Below are 15,715 nucleotides of genomic sequence, written 5' to 3' on the forward strand. Positions count from 1 at the left end.
TGTCCCCTGCTGGCACCCACCTTCCCTTGGGGCCACAGGGTGGTGTGACCGGTTCCTTCCGCTCCTCGGAACACTGTCGTGCCCCTTCCCTAGTACGGACTTGGCGATGCTCGGAAGTAAGCTCTAGGCAGGGTTTCTGGTCCGTTGTGTTCTCTGTTATATCCCAGATGCCTAGGCAGTTCTGTGAAAGGCAAGGATTTTGCAGATGAAGAATCTTAGGTGAAAGAGATCACTCCCAAGTGGAGACACTGCCTGGCTGGGTGGGGCTTGGTGCCACCTCCTCAGCCCACACTGACCTTTTCATTTCCACGAATTATATGAGGAAGGACAAGGAACTGTACATGTAGTGTCTTGGTATGACATCATGTAGAGGAAAGGACAGTGACATAAAGTCCAAGGTCTGGCTTCTGACACTGTCACTGATGCGTCCCAGCCCTCAGGTCATGTCTCCAGGTTCTAGTGAAGGTGCGAGGAGACCACGGATTTGAAAGTGTGTCGCAGACGGCAAGGCGTGGCTGTGCATTGGACTGTGTTGCCCCAGAAAGCTACGCTGAAGGCCTAACTTGCAATCCCTGAGTGTGACCTTATGTGTATGTGGACATAGGGTCTTCGCAGCTATAATCAAGTTAAGATGAGGTCATACAGGATCAGGGTGGGCCCTAAATCCAAAGAGTACTGTCCTTGTATAAGAAGGTCTTGTGAAGATACAGTGACGCAGACACACACAGAAAGAAGATGGCCATGTAAGGGGCAGAGGCAGGAACTGGAATGACGTAACTATAAGCCAAAGGACGCCAAAGAACAATGGCAGCAAGAAGCTGGGAATAGGCAAGGAAAGTTCTTCCTGGAGCTTCAGAGCGAGCACGGCCCTGCCGACGCCGGGTGTCAGACTTCCACCTTCACAACCGTGACACATGCCATTTCTGTTGTTCTCAGTCATTCAGTCTGTGGTAACCCCAGGAGGCTGATACAGGTGTGGCACACATGTAAAGGATATGCCTTGTACGGACAGTTCACCACCGTGTGCGCACTTCTAAGTGAAATGACCCATCAGTGCTGAAAGTCTTCTCAGACAAGAGATTTTTCTTCCATGATGCCTAAGTCACCTGCATTTAAGTCTGTCCTTTTTTCACAGAGGACAACACAGGACACGCAATGGAGTTGAGTGGACTCAGAAAGGCTCAGGGCACACTGAAAGTCCCAGGTGCTGCAAGCGGCTGTGTCAAGCACGAGGCAGTCGCCGCGGGGGCAGCTGAGAGAGCCAACGCAGACCTGGATGTCCCCAGAGAGAGGGTGCTGGACGGCCCCGTAGCAGAGCACAGCCCTCAAGCACACGCTGGCAGGGAAGGGGGCCAGCACGGCAGACATCGGCACATCCTACTCCAACGTATCAGCCCCTCTTTGGGGCAGAGACCCTTGGCAACCTGCGGTGACTGTGCTCACAGGCCTGCAGCCCTCCTGTTTCCCTGCCGATCTAGCTCCTGTCCCTCCTGCATGCGCTGTGAGGTGGGATAGGGCCAAAGGCTTCAATCTGCCTTTTACTAAAACTCTTGTGGGAGAAACAAAATGCGACAGCGTGTAGTGGCAAACCCTTGTACCCGGATCGGGTTGAGAACGTACGGAGTGCTTTCACACACACTCCTTCTTGACTGGGACTCCTTGTGAAAGGACCTCTTCACCACAGACAGGTCTGTCCTCTCATTCAGAGTACATTAAGTCCTAAGCAGAACCATGCCAAACCTCCAAGAGGATGCGGTTCAGGTTAGGAAACCATAATATGCACAGGCCATAACCCAACGTCCCAATATACAGCCCCATCCAAAAGCAAAGAGCAGACTGAGCTCATGGCACCAGTGAAATGCCATGTGAGCAAGAGTCCCAAGATGAAAACAAGACCTTATGCCGTCAGTAAATGGGAGACTCAGCAAAGTGGGCCAACCCTCCGCAGAGGATGACCAAAAGCTGGACATGAAAAGCACCCAAGAGCTAACAAGGTACTTTAGAACTATGATGCTGACATCCAGGGAGGACAGGAATCCAGACGGGTGAGCCCAGCATTCAGGACCACGTCTTTCCAGGAAGGCACTTGCCAACTTGGCAGAGGTGACTAGGAGGATGGGCTTTGTTTCAGAGAGTCTCGCAGGGCTGGGGCAGCAGGCGGTGGAACTGGACTACAAGGCCCCCCAGCGAGGGACACTGACAACCCACTGCCTGTTTTGGGCTGTGACCCCAGAGGATTGTGCCCTAGGAGTAAGGACGGGCCAGAAGCAAACCAGCCTCTGCATGTCTGACAGCCTGGCTTCAGTGGCCTGGGAAATTTCCAACCTCGAATCTGGAATATGCGGCCTCAGGATATCAGTGCCATTGAGCACCTGACAGAGGCAAGAAAAAACCCCGTCTAATGGAAGAGATCATCCTAGGCCTCAAAATAGCTCAATAAATAGCTTTTCAGGTGCAATGTCCAGCACAAAATAAAAAATTAGGAGGCACATGAGAAGACACATCAGGCAGAACCTGCAGAAATTTGGTAACAGAAACACACGCATAGGGATTCCACTTGCTGGACTGTCACAGACTTCACACAGGCACAGTGCTAGGGACACCCCCCCTCACACACCGGATCCGAGTGATTCTGGCTCTCTGGACTCCTGGCTCCATCCTCGCCCACCGCCTGGACCGTGGTGGTCCCCATTCTGCTCGCCTCTGCCACTATCTCCAGAGGCGTCTCGCTAGAGGGCAAACCTGGCTTTGCGGCAGCCTCGTGATCACTGGCACCCCCGGTCCTAGATGCCTTTTCCACCCTTGTCCCCCGAGATCCCCCTCTGCCCCTCTCCCATCACACGGCTCAGCTTCCCCAGGAGAAGCCTCCCTCTGCCTCGAATATCCTCTTGCCTTGCATCACCCTGAAAAATGCCCCCCTATGCTTCAAAGTCCAGCTTAAACCTCTTTCCTTGAAGCCTCTATTATGATATCGACACACTGTATTTCAACTATTTGTTTTTAAGTCTGTTTCTCAAGTTTATCATTAACTTCTTGAGGTTAGGTCTATCTTATTCACCTAGAGTTTTGGGCGTCAAGTACAGTGTCTGGCTAAGTGCTGAATAAATATTTATGAAAGAAGGAAAGATGATTCTTAATAAAGGTGGTACAGACTTATGAACTTAGCGAACCATGTCCCCAAAGTCACATGTTGCAGCCCTAACACCCAATGTGACGGTAGAGAGACGGCCTATAAAGAGGTAAATGAGGTTGTATGAAGTCATCAGGGTGGGGCCCCAATCCAACAGGACTGGTGTCCTTATAAGAATGGGAACAGAGCCCAGAGACCTCTCTTTGCCCAACGCACCGAGGAGGGCTGCACGGGGACCCGCGAGCAGGCGGCTGTCTGCAAACCAGGAAGCGAGCCCTCCCCAGAAACCACCTGCCAGCGACTTGGTCCTGGACTTCCAGCCTCCAGACTGAGAACATAAATGTCTGTTGCATGAGCCCCCCAGTCAGCGGTGCTTTGTGATGGCAGCTGAGCCGACAAACACATAGGCCATTTCTGGAATTTCAAACATGTATAAATACACATCTTCAGTGAAAGTACGGATCCATCTTACAGTACCAAGAATGAGCAGGGAGTGGACACAGTGACATTCCCAAAAGAGCTTTTTAAAAAGTTTTATTTCAAGAACTTTGTTTACTGGTATTTCAAAAAAAGGTGGGTCAAATACAAAAAAAAAAGGTCAGTTGAGTAACAGCATAGGTTTAGAAATCACAGCAGCAGAAGCAGTGCACAGATGCACAGACGAAGCAATCCGACGGATGCAGTTCTGCTCGGGCCCTTTGCTTATTCTGTTTTACCCTCCAGTACAAAACACATCAGAGCATGCCATGACGTCAGAAGAAGGACTCTGTACAGGGGAGACCACGTTCCTTCCCCGCCCCCCACCCCCATGTCCTCTCCTCTTGCTCTGCTTCAGGTGAAGTCATTCTGAAGACAGTTCACCTCCAAGTCAGCCTGGTCGCCTTTGCCACCCTCGAGCTTGGGTGGCACGGAGTTCTGGATGTTATAAGACTCTTCCTCTTTCAGGCAGGACTTGAGAGTTTCCTGGACTTTGTGGAGAGCACTAGGATCGTCCTGGAAGAGGAGAAAAGGTAAGAGAGAGGCGGGCAGGAGACAGCGGGCGGAGGGGTCACGTAACAGTCTCGGCCGCAAGAGGCGTCGCTGGAAGGCGGAAGGGAGCCCCAAGACTTGGACAGACCAAAGTGACTCTCTAGCAGCCGCATTTTAGGAAAGTCATCCTCAAAAACACCGGCCATAGATGAAAACTTGACGGGCTACTGGATTACCAATACCTGCACCGTCAGCCAGCCCGAGGGCCTCTCTCTGGCAGCGGCAGGAGAGACACACACCATCGAGTACGCGGCCTGCCCCCGCTGCAGCCGCCCTGGCAGATGAGCTCGTCTCGGCCGCCGGGCCCCTCTCCCCACGGCCCCCATCCTGCTGAGTTCTGCTCTCACAGGGTCCTGGTCAGGGACTATGCGCATGTTTGCAACGGTGCACAAAGAGGTCGATGGTCCGGTGCAGAGCTGCTCCTGGTAAAGCAAGGGCTCCTCTCCCCATGGCAAATACACGTCCTCTGACTAGAGGCCAGAGAGATGGGAGCCCCTTCCTGTCAGAAGTTCCTCTACCAGGAGATGCTAACACGCCGTGTTTGCCCTGTCCGAGCCTGGGTGGGCCCGGCCGCGGTGGTCGCCCTGCTGCCTCCCATCCTCTAGGGTGCGCCCTGGGCCCCGTCTGCCTGCAGTCCTATGACAAGCTCCTGGGCTTTAGTTTATTTTGCCTGTCAGAGGTTTTCAGGAAACCCACAGCAGCGCCCGGTCCTCCAATCCCATGTTCGGGCATTCAGAGGCTTATGCCAACCTCTGCCCTCCGCCCACGCTTTTCCTCCAGGACCGTCCGAGGGGACTGAGCCCACGTGGTGCAGCAGCCTCCACTCCTTCCCCGCTGCCCCGACTACTACTGAGAGTGCCTGGAGCTCTGCTGACCCGAGAGGCGGTGTGGCCACCCAGGCAGGCTCACGGGCGAGGGGAGGGCAGACGATGTGTCTCTCTGACTGGCCAGCTCAGACCTCTCTTGTTTCAACCACTTTCAAAACTCGAGGTGATCATCACGCTCGAGGACCCACATTCTCCATAAAACTGGCAAGCTGGTCGCCACGCTGGCTGCTAACTGAGTCTGGCCCCTACCAGCAGCAAGACACGGCGTGGATCGGTGGACAGGGAGTGGGGAAAGGCTGGGGCCTCCTCCGAGTACTCGGGGCGCCCGAAGCACTGCGCGTGTGAGATCACTCTCACCGCCCCTGTGCTCTCCCAGAAGACCAGTGTCAGCAAGACCTCAGGGGCAGACAGCAAGGGGGACACACGTCCCTTTCCAGGAGACTAGAACAAGAGGAGGGTCTATGGCGTCGAGGAGACTCAGGCAAGGCTGCAGGCACACTGCCCACGGGCACTTGGTATTTCCTATCACTGCTTGAGAGATTCAGAAAAACCTTTTCAATGATGTAAATCCATACGTGCTTAGATGGAAAAACTCCACGCTATAGTAAGTATACACACACACACACACACACACACACACACACACACACACACACACACACTCGGGCTTCATGGAGAGGCAGGGGGATGAGGTGGAACTGCACTTCCATTCTGTACACTTTTAAATTGTCTGGTGGAAGGCGCTGGGCTTGGAAGCCTGAGAGTTGGGACATTAAAGATCCTCCATCAAGTGGGCTTTGGATCACAGCAAAACCTGGAACAAGACAGGATGGCCTAGACTTGGCTGCCCTCTTACGCAGGTGGAGCTCACTTCCATGTTTTCCTAGATTGTCCCAGCCTCGGACATGTCACACTCTCTGGGGGCACACAGGGGCCCAGGGACAGCCTCATAATGTGAAGAAAAGTGGATCTGCTGAGTCCTTATACGCCTGGGCATCAAAGCTGTGATACTATGGGGTGGGGGCGGCAAATTAAAACCTGATCCCCTGAGGACTCATGGGACTTGGACAGATGAGAAAACTGCCCTTTGGACCAATGGCTGGGAGAAGTATATTATAAAATCAAGGATTCAGTGTCCAAACACTATCAGACAAGCTAAGTGCCTTCAACAGGCAGAACGCACAACAGAGTTTCTAAACCAAGACGGAACTACCCTCACCTACTATTTCCCGCAGAACAGGATCCTATGACTCCCAGGGTGGCTGAGTCCCTTGGCAGAAAGCCCATCTGCCTTTGATCTGGTGGAAGTCTGTCATGAGGCAGCTGGACCTCCACCTGGCTTCAGTCCTGGGAGCCCCACCACTCGGCATCCCACCCCAGCCATAAAGGCACCCTTCAGCCCAGGGGGAGGGTGGGTTCAAGGCCTGCACCCCCGAGGTGTCCAAACATACACCCTGTCAGAGGGGGGCTTTACCAAATACATCAAAGAAACCAGTCTGGAAAGTAGAAAGATTTAAATGGGGCACAGAACACTAAGGGACGTGACGGAGGAGGCCCGGTAGAAACCTGAAGCCCTTGGGGTGCTGTTGAGCCTGAGGACGGCTACATGAGCCACGGTCTCCCACTGACCGGGCGGCCCTCAGTCTTGGGTGGTGTACCTGTGGGTTTCAGGTACTTTTACTGAAATTAAATGACTGCCGTGTGCTGGCAAGTGTCCAGTCTCCTGCAAAGTCACCTTTCGTCAAGGAAAACTCGCAAACCACACGAGGGGCTGAGGAGCCCAGGCCTTTCCCTCTAATACCGCTGATCCTCTCCGGGCTGCGTGCTCCGCTACAGGAGATTAACACGCCAGGCAGCTGGCTCGCCAGCTGCAGGGCACTCCTGAGCCCGGGAGGGTGCGGTGAGGAGCAACGGGCAGAGCCTGGCGCCTGGCCTTCCCCCATGACACACCCAGAGTGGCACATGTTTTTGTTTGAGGTCTTTGGAGCATTGGAACTGGGCAGGAAAATGCCCAACTCAGTCTACTTTACTGATGTAAGAGAAATAATACTTCTGTTAAGATAAAACAGAATGCTCCAAAATTTTAGGAGACACCAATACGAACAAGGCAATTTGAGGGGTGGAGGGAGAGGGCCGGAGAGAGGTAAACAAGCAGGACTGCATGGAGGGCCCCGTTTTGCTTCTGGCTCCCCCAACCCCGACTAGCACCCTCACCCACAGATCACTGTCAGCTGACAGCTGAACTTGACCCTCACCTCAACCCTAATCCCAAGCCCTAACCCCAATCCTGTCCCTAACCCTAACCCGAACACTCACCCTGACCTCCATCCCCCTGCTCCTCTAACCATTACCCAAACCCTAACCCTGAATGCTAAACCTCACTCTAAGCCCGGCCAGAGGCTCACCCTCACCTGAACTCTAAGCCTCACCCTCACTCTAACCATAACCTCTGACCCTCACCCACACCTGCGCCTCCCTGTTAGGACCAAGTCTGACTTTTGGGCCAGACGGGGAGTTAGACGAGGCAGAAAACCTGCTGGCAGACTGCCCCCTGGGCAGGACGGCCACTCCCACGTGCTCAAAGCGCTGGCAGAGGACAGGGTCCCTGAGGCAGGAGCTAAGGGGGCCCAAGAGGAACGAGACCACTGGAGCCACGTCCCGCCCCCCACTGAGGGTGCCTGCGCCCTGCGTGGATGGCCCGGGGCCCTCAGGCATGTCCTCCACGGCTCACCGGCCCTGCTCTGCTCCGTTTCCAAGGCCGGCCACGTTCTGAACTCTCGTCAGCAGAGCCTTCACACAAAGACTCGCTTCCCACAAAGCGGGGCTGCAAGACCTGTCTGCCTGAGTTCCTGTGGGCTGACTGACATGGTTATCGCCCTGGAAGCTTATAGGACGCCTTGTGTCCTTCGTTATCATGTCCACCTTGAACATATTAATGCCTTGGAGCATAACAAGTTAAATACTATCTCTTCTTTTTCAACCCTTTGTATCAAAGACTAAAAAATCACCTGAAAGTGCCCTCTTTCACTTCTTATTCACATGACCCTTTTGCTCCTCTTCCAGTAGGTCAAGCTGCTCTTTCCTGGCATGTGCTGAACAGGCTCACTTGCTAATATTCTCTTTCCCCTTACGGGGCTGCATTTCCTTCATCTCCAGGAGAGAAAGGCCCGGACCTGCGCTGCCCAGGACGGGAGCACCAGCACCTGGCGGGGGCACAATGGCATCAGGTGTAGGCAGACGTGGCCCTCCGGACGGCCTGGACTGTCGCGGCCCCGTGAATGCCGATACCCTGCGGGCCGCGGTCCCAGAGAACCTCTTCAGTGTCCCCTCTCTGGCTCTGCTTTCTCCATCGGAGACGCTCAGTTCGCTCCCTGGTCTGTGTAAGGACACGTCCTCCACGGCACAGAGGCCGCGCCACGCACGGATTTCTTGCTTTTGGATGTGACATGGTTTGCGGTTTGTATACTTTCTGTTTAATTTCTGAAATTCTGACAGTACCCAGCATCTTACTGGTTGTCTGGTCCAGGGTCTTTATAAAATGGTCTATTGGGACCTTTTATTAAGTTTCAACTGACATTTCTGAGCCCATATTCCTAAGAACAGAATTCACCCATCGTATGGTCCCACCAGCACTGTGTGTCCACCTCAGCCCTGACCAGGGTGTGCAGGCCTGCCTGTTCTTAGGGTCCTCAATCAGTGTCAAGGACACTATTTTTCCAGCCATCCTACAGGTTTCCCCACTCACCTCAAAGAGCAACTACCGTTTGCTTCAGTGACCATCAGGAAATTCCTTACCAAAGAAAGCAGAGCTTTCCCCTCCATACAGAAGGTAGGACAAAAACCCGACTCCTAAGTCTCGATGCAGCGAAACAGCACGAGTCACCCATTAAAAGATCTTCTATACTGCCTGTAACTCTGCTTGTCTAAGAAATCACGCACCAAGTCCTTATTCCAACCTTCCCGTCCGTGACTGACTGCCCTGGGCGCCTCTCCAGACCTCTGAGCGGCTCCGCGGGCAGCAGCTGGCGCGTGCGAGGGGAGGGGAGGAGGCGGCCGCCTGACAGGTGACCTATGCGGGGGCCGGGCACGGGCGGCAGGTGGAGGTGGCGGGAGCCGCGGCTTCCTTACGTTTGGGTGAGAGCCCTCGGCAATGGTGGAGAGGGAGAAGTCATCGTTGTGGGGCTCCGACGGGGTCCGGAATTTGCTGGTTAGGGTGGAAGACAGAAGATGATATGTAAGTGAAATGATCATGGCAGAATCCGACAGAAGTCTCACGGGTCAAATACAGAGTTCATCAAATGGCACGGACTGTAATAAGAGGCATCATTATTTGAAATATGACCAAGAAAAACACTTCTACCATTTAAACCATGATCTAATACTTTCTTATCTAGAGTTCTCACTACATACTTGAAGTACCCCACGTAGACTTTAGCTAGAGAACTGACAACAATATCAAAAGCTATGGCCTGAGAATCACAACTACCCCAGAGCTGCCATCTGGCCAACAGTGATTTCAATGTGCCAGTGGCTGAAAGACAGTCTGATTTCCGACACGTCGGTATGTGAAAGGAAGCATCTCTCAGAGTCAGTGAGTGGCAGCAGTGTCTGCAGTGCATCGGACAGTACGGAGCAGCGACAGGCTCGGGGAGGGGGGTGTGCACAGGCAGACAAAGGTGATGGCACGGGCTGCATGCCGCGGAGCACAGTCCCCCGGGGAGGGCACTGGGTGGGCGCTCTCCCCGAGGTGGCTCCCACCCCCACTGCACCTGCTCCTTGCCTCCCAGCCTCGTCTGCAGTGGCCCTGCCAGTTGGTCCCCCCGCCTTCCCTGCCCCCAACACACACACCCTCAGTGTGGGCTGAGCAGCCAGGGGTCCTGGCTTCTGATCACACGCATGGGTAACGCCCGCCTCAGTGCACAGGCACAATGGAGAGGCCCTCCCAGCCCCACACCCATCTGCTACAGGCTGCAGAGAGCTGCTGGCATCTGCTGGGTTTACTCAGCAAAGCAGCAACAGATGGCGTTTTGTCCTTTTCCCAGGACCCAGGGCAAGTCCACAGGAAGTCTCAGGGTCAGGGGGAGGGGATGAAGAGGCGACAGGTTGAAAGGGAGGGAGGTGGGAAGCTGGGCATAAATTGTTTCTTGGGCCCCGAGGAAGCTGATCTCCAATCTCCCTTGTGACCCGTGATACCTCAGAAGGTTCTTTACTTCACTTAGTGACCAGAGTGTGTAAGGTCACATTTGTGTGCCCAAGGCTTAAAGGATAAGTGCGTGTTGATTCTCACACGCACACAGCCGTCACTCTGCTGAAAGAGGAGCTGAAGTAAGACTGCATCCGCACGTGGCTCCTAAGATCCGCAGTAGAGGCAGGTCAGCCCAGGCAGGCCCTTCCACCCGCCAAATTCTACTGAGGAGAGTTAAGACTTTCCGTAAGTTCCTTGCACTTGTGTGCAGACCAAGAGTCACCGGGTTCTGAAGGGCAGTGAGCTGCAGCCCTGCACCCTTTCTCCTCAGCCCTCACTGAGAAGAGCTGGAGTGACAGCAGCTTTGAGGCTAAGAGTCACTTCGCGCTGCTCTGCGAGCAAAATCCTCGCTCTGGCCAACTGGCTGTCAAAGACGGGGCAGCAGGTGCAGTTGGGGTTGGGGACTGAACACAGGAACCCCCCTTGGGGACCGCGGCCGGGCGCTGCTGTGGACTGGCTGCCTTTTCTCTCTGCACCTCTACCCTGGGTGGGGGTGTTCGGGGTGGGGCTGGACAGCTGCAGTGTGCCCCAGGGACTCAGTCTCTGCTGCAGTTCCAGCACATTCTGTTTGGGAATGGGTAAGCCTGGGGACTCTGGGGCCTGAAAAACACATCTAGGGTTGGAAAGCAGGTGCCAGAAACCAAGGGAACACCCCTGGATGAGACAGAGGGCACCCCGCAGGCACGGGATGGGGCTGCTGCGCACACTCACTTGGCCCTGCGCAGCTTGGTATTCTCCGTCCTGAGCAGATAGAGCTTCTTGGCGAAGAACACGGTCATCATGAAAAGCAGCAGCAGTACGAGGGCGGCTGAGCCCACGGCCACGCACATCACCTGGAAGTCGGTGATGATGGACTCGCAGCGCATCCCCTTGTGCCAGATGTAGTCCTGGGTGTTGCACCTGCGGCAGCGACAGGGCGAGACTGCCATGAGGGGCAGGCGCTGTGGCCGTGGCCTGGCGCTGAGCCCGCGCGTACCCCGGCAGCGTATTCCTAGGACCGCTCGAGGAGCCCGGCTGCCCCCAGTCTGTGCAGACCTCAGAGCTGACCCCTGCCCTGTCTTGTCTTTCTAGCCATGCCCTGACATGGGCCAGGCAGCCCTGAGGTCCACGCCTACAGGAGGCAGTCAGGATGCAGAAAAGTGGGGGCGCTGGCCATCCCTGTGACTGAGTGAGCTCGGAGGAAAGGGGACCCTGGTCTCCACCTCACAGCTCAGTGAGGCCAGCCACACGATTCTCAGGGACCCCACCGTGGGCTCCGGCTGAAGGAAAAGATGAACAAGGACACCAAGCAGTGGTATCCGCCCTGCGCGCGAAAGCCCGTCTTACCCTGCATTCCCCCCATTCACATGGCCGGGCGGACAGTGGAAATAAGGACAGGCAAAGACAAGGACGGACGCACGTTCCTGTATCTCTGCAGCCCCAAGTCCCGCCCCTAAAGCTTCCTGAAAGCATAGTGAGAATCGGCCCTCGGGGTGGGTGTCAGGCCTTTGGTTGGGTGACTTTCTCATGCCCTTGGGGACATTCCCAAGCTCCAACTCTTCCAATGACATTGCTGTTTCCATGGGAACCAGGCTGCTTCTAAAAGGAAAGATGCGGAAGGATACAGAGGCAGGCAGAGGCGGGAGGACGCGGGCCTCAGGGCGCAGGACAGAGAAGGAACGGGGAAATCACGCGTCAGAGGACGGGCTGCCGCACACCCAGGAGGGAGGGGCGGCGAGGCGGGGCTGGCAGCCAGTCGCGGGGGGTCATCTGTTCGAGGACGGTGGGAAAAGAGGATCCCTCCGACCAACTCCAGAGAGGTCGGCCACAGCGCTGCCCACCCCGCAGTGGGTCAGGGTGGCAGAGGCCAAAGCAGTGGTGCTGCGGTCAGCAGCTGGGCCGGTGGCCTCGGGTGAGCGGAACGGGGGTCAGCTTCCGAGCCGTGGCCGCCTGGGCGCACACAGCCGGGGGGGGGGAAGCCCGTCCGGGAGGACCAGGAGGGCGCCTGGGATGGAAGCTCTTCTGAGGCGGGGCCCGCCGGTGGACCCGAGGCCAGCACAGCCGCGCGGCTCGGTGAGGACGGGCTCCTGCTCTTCCACTAAGGAAGCCCTGGGGGCTCCAGGAGATCCGGGGACCTCGTCTAGCTCCCCAGCGGCGGCAAGGACTCTGAATTTCATACCCTGACGGGGAGCCTACTGTGAAGGTGAAGTCTCAGGAGGAAAGATAACAATTTTGCACAGAGATTTCGTAAGACCCAGGCTAAAATAACCCTGTAGCTCCCCAAGCAAAGTTTGAGGAACAAAATCACAGGGTGTCCCCATATTTTTGGTAGCCCTTCACCAACTGGCAAGGCCTTGTTGCCATAAATTCCTGATCACAGTTCTTCCTTCTGGCAATGCCTGGACACCTCCGGTGAGAACTGTGTGGACATGTCTTACGTGGGTGACCCTGCTGTCGTGATCATTTATAGGAGCTTCAGAGGAAGGGACTGGAACGCAAATGCTAAGGCCGAAGGCACAGCATCCATGCTTGCTTTCTACGTTATTTTATTAGAACAGAAAGACCTACAACATTTGAATTCTTCACCTCTCTCCAAAAAGACCAACAAAAGAAACAAGAAAGAGACAGAGACACGCTCCTGGGACCCAGGGACACAAGTTCCAGGGGAACCCGAGGCTCCCCCTTGTTGGTCCTTTTAGGGTGGAGACAAACATACCAGCCAGATCGCCCCTGACTGTTGATGCCCCAGGAGAGGCAGGCGAGCCGCCCAGCAGGCTCACCACATCGAGGGCAGGTGCACTACTGATGGGGCTGGGATGGTGGCTGCGGTGTCCATAAGGACACTCAGCTCTGTGTCTTTAAGACATCCTAGACTGGGCATCCCAAGGAAGGCAGGAAGGCAGAAGGGGCAGGTCAGTACCCAGAGCTGAGAAACCCTGCCCCACCTGTTGTGCCAGAGCCCCTTGAGCTCCCCTCCCTGCGCAGCTGCTCTCCGGATCTGCTCCCCTGGCAAGGTCCTCCCCGGCCTTCCGTGCCCTGCAGAGGACACGCCCTCCCCGGCCACACAGGGCTCAGAGCCACTCTCGCAGCTACCGTCCTTCGGAGCGGGTTTCCCAGCCCGCTCTCCGTGCCAGCACAGCCAGAGCTCCCCGGCCGAGACCCCTGGGGGTGGCAAAGGCCCCTCTCCAAAGGCCGCAGCAAGTGCCCTCGTCGGCCTTTCAGTTCGGCGCTTTGGTCACGGGCCTGGCGCCTAGAGGGGGCGCACAGTCCCACTTCTGAGGGGCCCCCGCTAGCGATGTGGTCACAAGAGTCTGCTGGGGACGCACCTGCAGGAGGCCCGGAGGGGCCCCGCGCGCACCCCGCCTGCGCCCCTCTCGGCCGAGCCCCCCCCACTCCCTCGTCAGGTCTCCCCGGGCGCCGGTGCCCCTGCCCACCACGGGCCGCACCTGCAGAAGGCCCCGACGTGCTCCACCAGGTAGCACTGGCCGCCGTTGTGGCAGTAGCTCGGGAAGAGGTCGCACAGCGAGCGGCAGGAGCCGTTGTGGCGCACGAAGCCGCTGCGGCACTCGGTGCCGTTCTCGCCGGCGGCCGGCTCTGCGGGGCGCTGCGGAGGGACGGGGCGCCACCGGCCGGCGGGCTCCCCAGGGTCGCCGTGCCCGTCGGGGCCCCCGCCCCCCGCCACGTGCCGGCCCGCGTCGCCGCCCTCCTCCTCCAGGTCGTCGTAGAAGGACGTGGTGGGGTAGAAGTCGGACTCGTCGAAGGGGGTGAAGTCGTCGTACAGGTCCAGCAGGCTCCACGACGGCGCCTCGGCCCCCGCGTCGGGGAGGGGCTCCGCGGCCTCCGGCGGCCCCGGGAGGCCCCCGCCATCCAGTCCTTCGAGGTAGTCGAGGGCCAGGACCTCGGGCGCGGGGCGGGGCTCCGGGGGCGCCGAGGCGGCGGGCGGCACCGCGGACGGCCCAGGGGCCTCGACGGGCGCCGGGCGCGTGGCCGCGAGGGCCTGGGGGTCGCCGCTGCCCGCCTCCGCGGCCCCTGCGCCCGTGCCCGGGCCGTCGGCGTCCGGCCGCGCCCCGGGACCCACCACCGCGCGCTGCTCGCCGCCCTGCGAGGCCCTCGAGGCCTCGGCCTCCCCCGCGGCCCGGCCGGCCTCCGTCCGAGTGCTGTTGGCCCGCGGCTCCCGCGCCGCGACGCTCCTCACGGCCTCGCCCGCCCCGGGCGCTGTGGGCGAGACGGAGCGCGGGCGTCAGGGCGGCGCAGCCCGGCCCCGCCCCCATCGGGTCGCCTTCGTCTCAAGGGTCCCGCCCCGAACTAGCGACCTCAGGCGCCCGCAGCACCCCCAGGCCTCTCCCGACACCCAGGCCCCAGCTCCTCAAGGCGCCCCCAGCTCCCTCAGGCCCTCCTGCACCGGCCGCTCCCGCTTTACCCGTAGACCGCCCGGCCCCCCTCAGGCACCCCCACCACCCTCAGGTCCAACCACCCTCGAGACCCCATCACCCCAAAACCCCTCACCTCTAGGCCCCCATCAGCCGCGGGTCCGCACTGAACTCCCAACCTTAGGAGCACCGCCGTCACCGCTAAGCCCCGCCCTCCAGGCCCCGCCCACTCACCCTCCACCACCAGGCCCCGCCCACCAGGGGAACCCTGCCCTGGGGCCCTCCTTCATCTCCAGGCTTCCCACCACCGGCACGAGCCGCCCTGAACTCGCGCCCTTAGGACCACCGTCACCCCCAGCTCCCCCACCACCCTCAGGATCCCTACCACTTCCAGGCCCCGCCCACCCGGGCCCAGCCCCACCACCAGCCCCCATTCCCTGAGGCCCGCCATCGCCTCCAGACCTCCCATCACCTGCAGGTCCCGCCCTAAACTCGCGCCCTGAAGACACCCATCATCCCTCGAACCCCCGCCATCCTCCGGGTCCCCATTACTTCCAGGCCCCGCCCACTCAACCTCTCCTCCGGCAGGCCCCGCCCCCAGACCCCCAACAACTCCAGGCCCCGCCCCTAGGCCCCTCCCCCAGCCGGCACCTGCTTCCGCAGCCCCGGGGCCCGGGCGCCCCCCACAGCGGCCTCCCGAGGCCTGCACCTTCTGGCGCGTCCCCTCCCCGGCCCCGGCCGCAGCCCGCCGACGCCGCCGGCACCGAGGCCCGCGGGACCCCGGCCGCGGCGAGGCGGTCAGTACCTACCCGGCGCAGCTCCCGCGGCGAGCACCAGCGCGGCCCCCAGAAGCAGCAGCGCCGGCGGCGGCCCGCGGCCTGAGCCCCCGGCCCCCGCTCGGCCCATGGCGCGGCGCCCCGGCCGCCGGCCGCGGTCTGCACGGCTGGCTGCGCCCTCGGCCCGCGCTGCGGCCGAGTCAGCCCGCCACCGGCAGTGCGGGCAGCCGCATGCCGCCGCCTCGCGCCCGCCGCCCCCCGCCCCGCTCTCCGCTCCGCCCCGCGCCGCCCCGCCCCGCGCGCTGACGCCGGCCGGCCGGCGAGGGGCGCGCGGACTCGCCCTCGGGGGCGCAGACCTG

The 15,715-nt window shown here is 58.9% G+C and overlaps 1 protein-coding gene across 1 annotated transcript; it reads right to left on the bottom strand.

The window, feature by feature from the left end:
* Positions 1-3,647: 3,647 nt before the first annotated feature.
* Positions 3,648-15,506, bottom strand: CSPG5 (chondroitin sulfate proteoglycan 5). Its single transcript, XM_036994473.2, has 5 exons — positions 15,390-15,506; positions 13,657-14,425; positions 10,943-11,131; positions 9,115-9,190; positions 3,648-4,123 (listed from the first exon to the last, which is right to left on the bottom strand). The coding sequence occupies exons 1-5, from the start codon at positions 15,484-15,486 to the stop codon at positions 3,962-3,964; spliced, it is 1,293 nt and encodes a 430-aa protein (XP_036850368.2). The 5' UTR covers positions 15,487-15,506; the 3' UTR covers positions 3,648-3,961.
* Between the last annotated feature and the right edge of the window lie 209 nt (positions 15,507-15,715).

This window comes from Manis javanica, chromosome 3, assembly GCF_040802235.1.
Source record: "Manis javanica isolate MJ-LG chromosome 3, MJ_LKY, whole genome shotgun sequence".
In the NCBI taxonomy this organism is placed as follows: domain Eukaryota; kingdom Metazoa; phylum Chordata; class Mammalia; order Pholidota; family Manidae; genus Manis; species Manis javanica.